Source organism: Larimichthys crocea, chromosome VI, assembly GCF_000972845.2.
Source record: "Larimichthys crocea isolate SSNF chromosome VI, L_crocea_2.0, whole genome shotgun sequence".
Taxonomy (NCBI): Eukaryota; Metazoa; Chordata; class Actinopteri; family Sciaenidae; genus Larimichthys; species Larimichthys crocea.
In genome coordinates, this window is record NC_040016.1 from 25671379 (window position 1) to 25684774 (window position 13396).

General features: G+C 46.8%; 1 protein-coding gene across 1 annotated transcript in view; it reads left to right on the top strand.

Moving 5' to 3' along the window:
* tsen2 (TSEN2 tRNA splicing endonuclease subunit) overlaps nt 1-13396 on the top strand; it is a 17604-nt gene that overhangs the window by 1280 nt on the left and 2928 nt on the right. The window contains exons 2-4 of the mRNA XM_027278946.1: nt 838-1189; nt 1593-1659; nt 1756-1795. Coding sequence (XP_027134747.1) covers nt 1019-1189; nt 1593-1659; nt 1756-1795 — 278 coding nt within the window. The 5' untranslated portion in view covers nt 838-1018. The remainder of the gene's footprint in view (nt 1-837; nt 1190-1592; nt 1660-1755; nt 1796-13396) is intronic.

Below are 13396 nucleotides of genomic sequence, written 5' to 3' on the forward strand. Positions count from 1 at the left end.
TATATGTGCTTATATATGTGCATATGTGCTTATATATGTGCTTATATATGTGTATGTGTGCTTATATATGTGTATATGTGCTTATATATGTGTATGTGTGCTTATATATGTGCATATGTGCTTATATATATGTGCTTATATATGTGTATGTGTGCTTATATATGTGTATATGTGCTTATATATGTGTTTATATATGTGCATATGTGCTTATATATGTGCTTATATATGTGCACATGTGCTTATATATGTGCTTATATATGTGTATGTGTGCTTATATATGTGCATATGTGCTTATATATGTGCTTATATATGTGTATATGTGCTAATATACTGTATGTGCTTATATATGTGTATATGTGCTAATATATGTGCTTATATATGTGTATATGTGCTCATATATGTGCTTATATGTGTGTATATGTGCTTATATATGTGTATATGTGCTTATATATGTGTATGTGTGCTTATATATGTGCTTATATATGTGTATATGTGCTTATATATGTGCTAATATATGTGTATTTGTGCTTATATATGTGCTTATATATGTGTATATGTGCTTATATATGTGCTTATATATGTGTATATGTGCTTATATATGTGCTAATATATGTGTATGTGTGCTTATATATGTGCTTATATATGTGTATATGTGCTTATATATGTGCTTATATATGTGCATATGTGCTTATATATGTGCTTATATATGTGCATATGTGCTTATATATCATCAGTGTGTGTGTGTTCATGTTCACACAACGATCAGAGTGTGTGTGTGTGTGTGTGTGTGTGTGTGTGTGTGTGTGTTCATGTGTTCAACACACTGCGGATCTACAGTTGACAGCGCAGCTTCCGGCCGGACACAGATTTGGTGACACCGCGTCCGACACCCAAAACAAATCCGACCAGATGTGTGGATGAATGAAGCTAACAGGCTAACTGTTAGCAGAGACTTCAACAGTTCGGATCCAGAAGAGACTCTGACGGGCCGGAGCCGGTCCGAGCCGATCCGAACAGCATGCAGGCGGAGTTTCGGCCACCCCGGAGACGAACCCGGGTACATGAGGAGTACCAAGCCCCGCTGCCGGTGAGCCGCAGCCCGGAGGAGAGGAGCCACTTCAGGGCGCAGCTCATCAACCAACACGTGCTAGTCTGTCATCCGGACCACATCCAGAACATCCACAACCAGGTCAGAGTTAGACCAGGTCAGAGTTAGATCAGGTCAGAGTTAGTCCAGGTCAGAGTTAGATCAGGTCAGAGTTAGTCCAGGTCAGAGTTAGATCAGGTCAGAGTTAGTCCACATCATGTTAGACCAGGTCAGAGTTAGACCAGGTCAGAGTTAGACCAGGTCAGAGTTAGACCAGGTCAGAGTTAGACCAGGTCAGAGTTAGACCAGGTCAGAGTTAGACCAGGTCAGAGTTAGTCCAGGTCAGAGTTAATCCACATGTTAGACCAGGTCAGAGTTAGTCCAGGTCAGAGTTAGTCCAGGTCAGAGTTAATCTACATGTTAGACCAGGTCAGAGTTAGTCCACATCGTGTTTTGTTGCCCTGGGTTTGGTCTCTTAGGCTGAACAGCTGTTTTCTTGTTTCAGGGTTATTTCGGGAAAGGCATCCTGTCCAGAGCCAGACCGGACCACAGCATCTCTGTCCAATGGGAGCGTGAGTTTACACCCACATCATGACATCATCATTATTGATCCACTGGTCCAATCAATGCTGCTCACTCGAGTCAGCTGATCTCTGTGTCTGTTACAGAACACCAAGGTTTGTTTCTGCCCGTCATCTCCAAGTACAGGTCAGTGACATCACACCCTGTCTGTTCACGCTATGACATCACATCCTGTCTGTTCATGCCATGACATCACATCCTGTCTGTTCACGCTATGACATCACATCCTGTCTGTTCAATCCATGACATCACATCCTGTCTGTTCATGCTATGACATCACATCCTGTCTGTTCACGCTATGACATCACACCCTGTCTGTTCACACCATGACATCACATCCTGTCTGTTCATGCCATGACATCACATCCTGTCTGTTCACGCTATGACATCACATCTTGTCTGTTCAATCCATGACATCACATCCTGTCTGTTCACGCTATGACATCACATCCTGTCTGTTCACGCTATGACATCACACCCTGTCTGTTCACTTTGCATGACATCACAATCCCTGTCGTGTCACGCTTAATGACAGCAACATCCTGGTGCCCTGTATTCATCCCATGACATCGGCATCCTGTTCTGTTTCAACGCGAATGACAGCACATCCTGTCCTGTTCACGCTATGACTCACATCCTGTCTGTTTCACACCATGACAGCACAGCCTGTCGGTTCACGCTATGACATCACATCCTGTCTGTTCACACCATACAGCACATCCTGTCCTGTTCCACGCTATGACATCACAATCCGGTTCCCGTTCACACCATGGACATCAAGCCTGTCTGTTCACGGCTATGACATAACATCCTGTCCTGTTCACACCACCATGACATCACATCCTGTCGCCCGTTCAACGCTATGAAATCCACAGCCTGTCCTGTTCACCCAGGAAATTACATCCTTTTCCTCCTCCAGGTAGGGATGAGCTGCTCAGGTGGGCGGAGTCAGCTCTTTTTCTGCTCAGGGATTGGAGGAAGACCACTGTCAATCAAACCCATGCTGCAGACTGTCTCAGACATGGAAATGAGGATGTTAGGAGATAGTGTTTTGGAAGGAGGGCGGGGAGGAGCCAGACAAGACGGAGGAGCCACAAAGAGGGTTGAAGGCCGGGTCGGAGGTTGGAGACAGAGGACCAAGAGGAGCTGGCAGGTAGAGTGGAGATAATCCACGTCAGGTTAAACCAGGTCAGAGTTAGTCCACATTGGGTTAGAAGACCAGGTTCCAGCGTTAGTCCACGGCAGGTTTGAAACCCAGGTCAGAGTTGTCCACATTGGGTTAGGCCAGGTCAGAGTTAGTCCCACATCGTGTTACCAGGTCAGATGATCCACATTGTGGTTAGACCCGGTCAGAGTTATCCACAATCGTGTTAAACCAAGGTCAGCGTTAAGTCCACGTCAGGTTAATCAGGTTCAGACGTTTAGTCCACGGCAGGTTAAATCAGGTCAGAGTTAGGCCACAATCGTGTTAGACCAGGTCAGAGTTTAGTCCACGTCAGGTTAACCCGGTTCAGATTTAGTCCCACATTGTGTTAGACCCAGGTTCAGTGTTAGTCCCCATGTCAGGTTAAAATCAGTCAGAGTTAGTCCACATCGTTTAGACCAGGCAGAGTTAGTCCACCGTCAGGTTAAACCAGGTCAGAGTTATTCGACATCGTGGTTTTAGAACCAGGTCAGAGTTAGTCATGTCCAGGTTAAATCAGTCAGAGTTAGTCCCATCGTGTTTAGACCAGTCCAGAGTTAGGCCCACGTCAGGTTAAAAAAACCAGGTCCAGAGTTAGTCCACATCGCCCGGAAACTGTTTTGTGATTCCAGGGGTTGGACCTTGGATCCAGACCATGATTCTGATCCGATCGGAGCCCAGCTCAGAACAAGACCTCGTGACGCCAGCCCAGAATCGGGTCTGACTCTGAATCTGGTGCCAGATCCTGATGCCTTTGGCTCCTGGTCCGGGTTTTGTCCTGGTGGTCTCAAACGTGCCCAGCAAGTCCCGGGAGGTCCCGGCGGACTCCGGTCTCTTGCAATAGAGGTACCTGCCCAACTCAAGTTGGAGAGGTAACACACACACTATGTTTACCCATGAGCCTCAGCTGCTACTGTAAGGAAGTGAGGTCATCAGAGGTCATTCTGTAAAACAACCTGTACCTGGACAGCAGGTAGGGGCGTGGCCTCGTTTCACTGCAAATTCAACAGCTGTCTGTCTGTCCTGCAGGCCTTCTTCCTGGTCTAACAGTCTGGGCTGCCGTCTATCTACCAAAACCAGGTACCTGTCTGTCTGCCCATGTCAATTTCCACCTCCGGTTTTGTATAAAACTAAAGATGGACCGCATCCAGGTCCTCTCCTGTGAGTGTCGGAGCCTTGTCAATCGTCCAGCGTGTGAGAAGGTTTCCGGGTCCTGCGGCCTGACTTCGTCAGCTCATAATGCAGCCTAATCAGCACGTTCGAAGCAGGGGGTGGGTCCCAAAGGAAGGGGGCGGGGCCAAGTACGGCGTGGACCTCAGTAAGACACACACACAAACAAGCGGTGTCGCTTTTCAGGACTCCCACCTCCAGGGGCATGGCATGTAAAGGTGTCTACCTGTTCCAATAATCAGCAGACAGGAGGAGGAGCCTTAAACGTCCGCATTGCCTCGTCTCTTTTTGTTTTACATTGCTGTACGGAAGGGGGCCAACTTTCTACAACGCCAGTAACACACACAGCACACACACAGTACACACACGCCACACACACAAATATACACACACACACACACACAGTGGGAGTAGTTTGTATGTTACTTCTTTCTCCCCATAGTTCATTTATTCGGTGGTCATTGAACGGGTCGAATGCTGCGTTCAGGGCTCTGGGTTAACGTCCGTTCTCGTGGCGTTCTCTGGCGGCTCTCAGCAGGATCAACCTCGAACCTCTCCAGGTAAACGACGGCCGTCAGAATTACTGACGAGCCTTTTGATGACGAGATTCACATTGATTTTCACTTTGTTTCACAGGAGCCATATCTGTTACGAAACAAGCATCTGTCAGCAGACCTTCAGAAAGCCTGAGGCTGACTCACCTGTCCTGTCTGAGCAGACTGAAAAGGGTTCAGGTGAAGAGAATCGATCAGGTCCAATAAGCCAACACCTTCACAGCTCAACAAACACAAGAACCTCTGAATGTCCTGACGACTGGGACGGTCCTGACGACCCGTGACGAGACCTGACGACTGGTGACGGACCTGAACGACCCCGTGACGGACCTGACGACTGGGGACGGAACCTGACGACCCAGTGACGGACCTTGACGACCCGTGAACGGACCTGAAACGACTGGTGACGGACCTGACGACCCGTGACGGACCTGACGACTTGTGGTGAATAAAATAAACCTGAAGATTTTGGTCTCCACAGGAAGTGATGTCAGCAGGTGGGATTTCCTCCAGAGGCGAGCGGAGCAGGATGAACAGCTGATTGGCTGAAGAAACAAGAACATGGAGTGAACAGAAGGTCCCTGAATGTCCCTTGAAGCAGCAGCTGTGGACAGTCATGGAACCGCCACACGACACAAACTCCCTCACAAAACGTTGGGACGAAAGTGCTAAAGACTAATTGAAAAGACTCAACTGAAGACGTGGATGTTCTGATGACGTGGATCGGTTTCTGATGACGGTGGATTGGTTCTGATGAAACACGCCTGTTCGTAAATAATTTAATTCCTGTGATCGAATCAATAAAACTGGAGTGATACAAACGTTTTAATGTACGTAATTTACATTTAACCACTGCGATGAAGGTCAGTACATAGTTCCAGTGTGTTTGTGGTGCAGGTTAACAGAGTCAACAGTCCCAATTAAATGCGGTCACTCAGCATAAAGAGTGTAAACGTAATAACACCTTGGACTGTGAGCTTGTTTTTACCCTCCGGTTTCTGTCAGGCCAACCAACTTCATGAATGTCATCAACCAACATCACGGGACGGGGCCTCCAACCAGCCCCACCCCATTGGTATTGTCCCAGTGATGGGAAGCTCTGTGAGCTTGCTGATGCTGGTCAGCTAGATTGGTTGGATTTGAAGTTGAACTGTTTTCTAATCAAGAGTTTGATTTTGTAAATCAATAAATTTTATTTTTAAGTCTCCAAGACTGCTCACAGGAAGTGATGGCTGTAACCCCTGACTCCTGATTGCCTGGAACGGTGTGGTCACATAAGATTAGATGTATGATAGATATACAGTACTTACACAACACGTACAGATAGATGTAGATAGTTGTAATAGGTAGATATAACAGTATGGTGATTTTTATTTTAGAATCAAAACATGACAAAGTTTATATGAACAGAGAACGTTCATATAAACGGTTCTCGGTTAAAGGTCCCCAGTTCGTGTCAGGTGGGAACCAACAGTGATGGTGAATTGTCATCACGTACCGCTTCGGGCCAGTTTCTGTCCGCAGGCTCAGCATCTTGGCCAGATCGGTTTGGTGCCCTGCTCCGTACCCGTACATCCCCCGAGGGCGTGGCGAAGCAGGTGGTTGCGTGTTCTGGTTCCGACCCAGCACCGACAGAACCTCTCCCCTCCCGCTCCAGCAGTAGTCCGCTGCATGGCTGCCCAAGCGTCATGCCCAGACCAGGAAACCATGGGTCTCTTCGGCTTGCTGAGACCGGAAACAACAACAAACAAAACACTTCACTGTCTCACACTGCACACTTCAACTGTTCGCCTGACACTTCAACTATTCACACTGACACCCTTCAACTGGTTTCGACCTGACAACTTCAACTGTTCACAACTCCACACTTCACGGTTCGATTCGAACCCTGACACTTCAACTATTCACACTGACACTTCAACTGTTCACACTGACACTCTCAATGTTCACAGCGACTGCAGCTTTCAACTGTTCGAACCGTTGACAATTCAACTGTTCACACTCACACTTCAACTGTTCGACCTGACACTTAACTATTACAACTGACACTTCAAACTGTTCCACAACTCACCTATCAACGTTCGGGTCGACATGACACTTGACTGTCAACTATTCACACTGACACTTCAACGGCATCACAACACTTGACACTCCTTCACTTTCAACCTGACCTTCAACTGTTTTGACCTGACACTTCCAACTCGTTTTGAAAACCTGACACTTCAACGTTTTTGACCGGACCACTTTCAACGGTTTTCAACCTGACCACTTCACTGTTTTTGACCTGACACTCAACTGTTCAACTTTAGAGAACCGTGCCTGACCGTCGGGATACAGAGCAAGGTTCTGGTTACACATGTACAAATGTGATGACACAGCAAGTCAGACTCTTTGTGATCCCACAAACCACAACACACTTCCGTAGTCTGCCCGCAGTGAGCAGATCCAGGTCCCAGTGGTTTCTGGTACTGTTCAGGTGAATGTGACCTGACCTGTCAGTGTTCTTCCGACCAGCTGGACTAAACGGTCTAGTCCGGTGCATCAGCTCCCAGGTCCCGTCAGTGGCCAGGACCAGGACTGTCAGCGGGTCTTGATGGCGGTGTCGGTGACCCGCCGGGGCTCCGCGCTCAGGTTAGGGCGGGGTCAGGTAAGTGAGTGGGGCCGGTGTAACGGACCAGCCTTCGCTTAGCCGCGGAAAAGAGGTCTGGTCCGTGTTGCGTAGACCCGGTTCAAGGCATCTCTGCGCTCCATTTGAAACGGAAACATCACCAAACGCCCTAAAGGGCAGCAGCAGACCACCGCAGGCGGCCGTAGTCTGACCACTGTCCTGTGCTCAGAACCAGCGGGTGTTTTCCCTAAAATCCTTTGCAAGCTCATCTGGGTTTTGGTGCGTTTTGGGCATTGGTGAGACTCACCGCTGACCAGCACCCGTCCTGCCTCCTGAACACCCAGCACGGCCCGGCCTGTCGCCCAGGTTAGCCACTGCAGGACCCCGTTGGAAATGTGGGCGGGCAAGGCTGGGGCAGGCCAGACAGCGCCACGCGGAGGGTGATGACAGAGAGACACGCCCTCCTCCAGGGAAGAGCAACCTCCTGGGACATAGAGAGACAAGCTGAATCAAAAACCTGAATCTCGTTAGCATTACAACCAAAGAAAACAGGACACCAAAGCCTTTGACAGCCAACAGGGAATAACGTTACATGTACCAAGGTGCTTCATACACAACATCAACACACCTGGTGAGGACATGGGACCGGTGAAACCTGGCTTCACTGAAAGGGTCGTAGTCAAGGCGAAACGGAAAGCATTGACCCAGCGCTGACCGTCCCCTGCCAGCAGTCTGCAGATCAATCAGAAGGGAGACAGATAATGAAAATCAAAAAGCCAGAAGTGACAGCATAAACTAATGTTCACCTTCTGTCAGAAGAACTCAGGTTAAATCCCTGGTAACCAGGGTCGCCACTGCAGCCCAGACAAGTACCTGCGTACATCCGGGTCAGACAGATGTCTTTTGAAACCCCGTTGGAATAACCCTCGTCGTCATCCCGGCCGTTCCCCCTCGCCTCCAGCCTCTCCTGCCAGTATTTCGGAGGCTGTGGAAGGAGCTTGCTCCTCCGGCAGGGGTGGCTGTGATCGCGGGGGTGGTTTGTTGCCACGCCAGCAGTGGCGGTAAGCCCCGTCCCTCCCCACCGCCCGTTCGACCGAGCTCTGCCACAGTTTCAGAGCAGGGTTGCACGGCAATGTAGGAGAACGAGTCTCCTGGCTGACAGCAATGAGCGCACGCCGACCCCGCATGCCCGTAAAACACAGCCGCAGACCAAAACTGCGACCACCACAGCCCGGCAGGCAAGGTGGCGCTGCCTCCGGCGGTCCCGCGCCCGGGTTAGTTGGAGGGCAATATGTTGGCGGCTATGGAAACCCAGGACACCGTGGGAGGCGGGGGCCTCTGGAGGGTGTGCTTGTATTCGTTGGCCTGGGAAACAGATGGACTGAATCCAGTGAGTGGTCAATGGACTGACACTGAAGGTCGAATTCCCCTCACCTTAAGATGCGGTTGATCTGACCCGAGCTCATTGTCCCACCTCTGCCCCGACCTGGACTTCCTGCGCTCACTGCCTGCGGTAAACGAGTCCTAGAGATAGAGACCTTACAGGGAGGAGAAGGGAGACAGGGAGCAGTACTGCTGGACCTCAACCTGCAACGGCCCACCGATGGTTCCGGTTCTGCCCAGCATGGCCCGAGGCGAGAACCAGAACCAGAGAGGAACCAGGAAGAACCAGAAACAAAAGGGAAAAACCAAGGAGGAGTAACACTGGAAAAGAAAAGAAACCGTTTAGACTGGTGTTTCTGTCAATCGAGACACACGTCTCCTCACGTTTAACGTCACAAAACGGTTGAGAGCAACAGAACCTGTGTCATCAAACAGAACCTTGTGTCATCAAACAAACCTGGTTTCATCAAACAGAACCGTGGGTCATCAAAAATATATGACGGAGGAAGCTAAGAAGAGAAAAGGGAGAGAGTGGCGTGCGTGCGGCAAGAAGCCGCCGGAAACCAAGGTAAATGTGGGACTGACTTTTAGTGGGTTGGGGAGAGCTTTGGTGAAATAATAGGCTGAATACAGACGCCGAGGCCCTTGCTGACTGCTGCTTGGACCGGCAGTGAGATCAGCGTGCTTGCATGGGTCTGGTTTCTGGTTCTGAGTTTTCTTGGGCGCTGACTGCTGCTGGAGAACTAGGCCAGTGATAATCAGCTGCTGCTGGGTCTGGTTCTGGTTCGGGTTCTGGGCTGACTGCGGCTGGACTACTAGCAGTTGAGATCAGCTGCTGCTGGGACCGGGGATGATGATTGGCTGGTAGCAAAGTTGTTGACATCGCTAGTTTTGATCAGAAGTAATGTAAACAGGTTTTTAAACTGGAAGTGAAGCCGAGACCAACGTGGGGCTCAGGGAGTCAGTTTAACTCCTAGCCTCGCTTTCAGTTGAAGAATATCAGTTGCTTGAGTCCTCAGTGGGTAACATCTCGCAGAGGTCAAAACCTTTGCACTGAGCTGGACAGGTGTGGACAGGGGTGTTGGTTGAAAGGTGTTTGTATTTCCTGTGTGTTTCTGTCTCTCGGTGCCACTGTGACCTTTGACAGTTATCATATCTCAGTAATCAGTGGAATCATAAACCTGCCTGCAGGAAGCCTGTGGTGTGTTGTGGGGTGGTGTGTGGTGTGTTGTTGTGTGGTTGGGTTTGTGTGTGTGTGGTGTTGTGGTAAAAACTTTGCCCACAAAAACCTTTAACAGGGAAAACAGGTTGGGAAGAAAACCTCAGGAAGACACAAGGAGGGGAGCCTCTCGGGCCAGGACGGACCAGACGTGCAATAGATGTCAGTGTAACAGAACAAATCAACACAAACAATATTGTACAATTACAATGACTTGGAGGAAATGGACATGAATTACAATGAATGAATAAAATGAACAAGGAATGACAATGACTGGATAAAATGACAAATGAATTACAATGACTGAATAAAATGACAATGAATTACACTGACTGATAAAATGACAATGAATTACAAGGAACTGATAAAATGACAATGAATTACAATAATGATAACATGACATGAATGACAATGACTGATAAAATGATTAACAGTAGCAGATATGGCAGCAATAATGGACAGTAGTATATGTTGTAGTGGACGTCATGCAGGACCACAAGCAGCAGCCACGATCCACGAAACATTCTGGCGACAGAGACAGAAACTCCAGAAAAGTGTTTCGTTAGTGACATGATTAAATGAGACATGAATGTGTTACAGATTGGAGAGAGAGGAACAGAGGATAGAGAGAGAGAGAACATTCCTGCCTGAAGTCTAATCCTATGGCAGCATAACTAGGGATGACCTGAGCAAGCAACTGAACTATAAGCTCGGATCAAAGAGGAAAGTCCTTCAAGCTTAAAACTCTTAAGATGTTGAAACCGTTGGGTCCCTGCTCCGAACCCAGAAATGGTAGTTTTGTTTCCATCCACAGAATAGGAGCCTACAGCTTTGAAAGCCTCCTGGCTCCCATCTACTTTTTTGAGACTATAGGAACAACAAGGAACCAAGGAACCACAAGGAACCCAGGGCGTCCCTGAGAGCGCAGTGTTCTAGAGGGTAGTAATGTAATTATGGCTCTCTTTTAGATATGAGATGGTGGCCTGACCATGAAGAGCTTTTGTAAGTATGGAGAAGAATTTAAAATTCTATTCGAGATGTAACAGAGCCAATGCAAGAAGCCAAATGGGAGAGAGTGATCTCCTGATCTTGGTTGCCTGTCAGAACACTGCAGCAGCATTTCGGAATTAACTGCCAAAGTCCTCAGAGACTTTAGGGGAGCAGCCCTGATAACAAAGAGTTACAATAGTCCAGCCTTGAAGTAAACAAATGCGTGGACTAGTTTTTTCTGCATCCGCCTGAGACACAATGTGTCTGATTCTCACGTATCTGAAACTCATATCAGTCATTCAGCTGCTTGTTGTTTTTGTGCAGACAATCATCCGGCCGGGGGTGGCAAAGCTCCATGAAACAAACATGTGGATTCAATGTCATGTTATGACAAATAAATCAAATCAAATCAATTTTAATTTTGTACAGTCCAAAGTCACAAAGTCCATTTTCCCCTGAGGCTTTCAATCTGTACAGGGAGTGACAGACACCCGCTGTCCCTTAGACCCTCGGTTCCAGTGAGGAAAAACTTGCCCACAAAAAACCCTGACACAGCGTGTTACCTGTACAGGTGTTGAGTTTCATGGATATAAACGAGACAGGTCCAAGCTGACAAACCAGATGAATCATTTCGCCTGCAAATGTAGTTTATTATTATAATTTAATAATTAATCATCTTAAAAATTTGAAATGATGAATGAAAACTGAAGCCTGTTTTCAGTCTGAGTTGAAGAAATAACTTCAATAATTTACTTCATAAAAAAAAAAAACTAAAAACCATAGAGTAGAAAAAAAGATTTAACTAAACTTTGAAGTATATCTATATAATTTTCATGTTGAAATATGGCAACTGAGGCTAAGGAAAGGGAGGACCCGTGGTTCAAGATTTTTGTTGTTGAAGCATGGATTGTCCATGTGAATTTTTATTAGCATCAAGTGAACGGGTCATTTTTATCTACAAAGGTTCGTCTCAACGTTCTTGGGAGTTGATTTTTTTTCAGTTAATCAGAGCGGTGTTTTTGCCTAACAGCTCTCGAGTGTGAAAAATGTTTTGTAAGTTTTACATCTGTATCAGTTTTGGGTTATGTTGGTATTTAAATCGTTTGTTTTTTTTAACTAAAACCCTGCAGAAAAGTTACAAAGAACAGCTTATCGTCTTTCAGTGTTTCAGATCAGAATCTTCTGTAATGAGCTGATAATTGTCATGTTCTTGAACCAATGATGTGTTTGCTGTTATCCCTCAGTCTTGTCTTTCAGATTGGCCTTTTGTCCCTGTGAGTCATCCTGCTCCCTGATTACCTGCCCTCCCTCAAGGTGTTGTACCTGTGACCTAAAAGGTTCCCCCTCACCTTTCCCTCTGTTTTAGTCTATGTGCTCCCTATGTTTGTCCGCCAGTTCGTCCCTCGTCTTGTACAGCGTCCCAGCGGTTTCCTTTCTTTCTTTTGTCGTGCAATTCTTGTTTTTTGATACCTGATCTTCGACTTTACCCTTTTTTTTTTGCACTTATGGATTTGTACTTTCGCCTGTACTCTTTTTGTTTGCACAGCTTGTCTAGTAAAACTTTTTTGAACCATCACTTTTGTCCTCTGAGTCCTGGCATTGCGAATCCTTCTGTGAGCCCTTCTGGATTAAATCGAATATAACAAATCTAATAATGATGTTGCATTAAAACACAATTTACTCAACAGCCTCTCAGGAGATCAATAAATAAAGGAAATCAAAATATGAATCTGATGGAAGTTGAATAAGTTAAATTATTGTTGTTTGCTGATGGTCTTTTTTTTTTTTTTGTTTTGACGGTTCTTTCTTTGGTCAAAGCTGAAACTTTCCAGCTTGTTTTCGTGTCCATGAACCCACGAACAAACACGTGTGTGCGTGCACACACACACACAGGTTGCATTAGCGGACAGGTCATGTGCGTTTTTCTCCGAGAATCAATGAAAAAAGCCCTGTAATCCACGATAAAAAAACCAACAACCTAAAGCATATACATATCAGTGTCCTCCACCTTCACCTCCTCCTCGATCCCCCTTCGTCTCCTCTTTTCTCTCTCTCTGTGTTTATTGTCTGTTTATCGATAAACTTCCCTTCTGAAACACTCAGGCGGGTGTTCGAGTTTCTGCAGCTGACACATGACAAAAACAATGTGAATCCCGTTTTCACACTCCCCAATGAGCTCGTTAAACGCAGAGTTCATTTAACTAAATGAACATACATCATGCCTGTGTTGAAGAAAAGACCCTGGTCTCTCTCTCAAAACATTTCTGTATTCCCAGCTGAAAAGATGTATAAATTGTCTTTCATTGTGAAACACGTGCCAATGTACTTGTGTATGAAATATAAAAAACGAAGCAACCTTACTCGTCGTTGGCTTGGGATAAATAATTTAATTCAGTGTTGGTTATACAGTACATTTGCCCAGCTCCCCTCACCAAGAAGACACAGACCACAGAAGTCCGTCAAGGGTACACCCTCGCTCTAAATAAAAGTACCCCGCTATTCCAGCACACAACCCACAGAAACGAAAAACCTCTTGAATACACTCCTCGGACACAGATCCCAAACAGAAAAACGTTTCAGTTATCCCCATATTCAGAAAATTGTTTTCTTCTTACTGTGT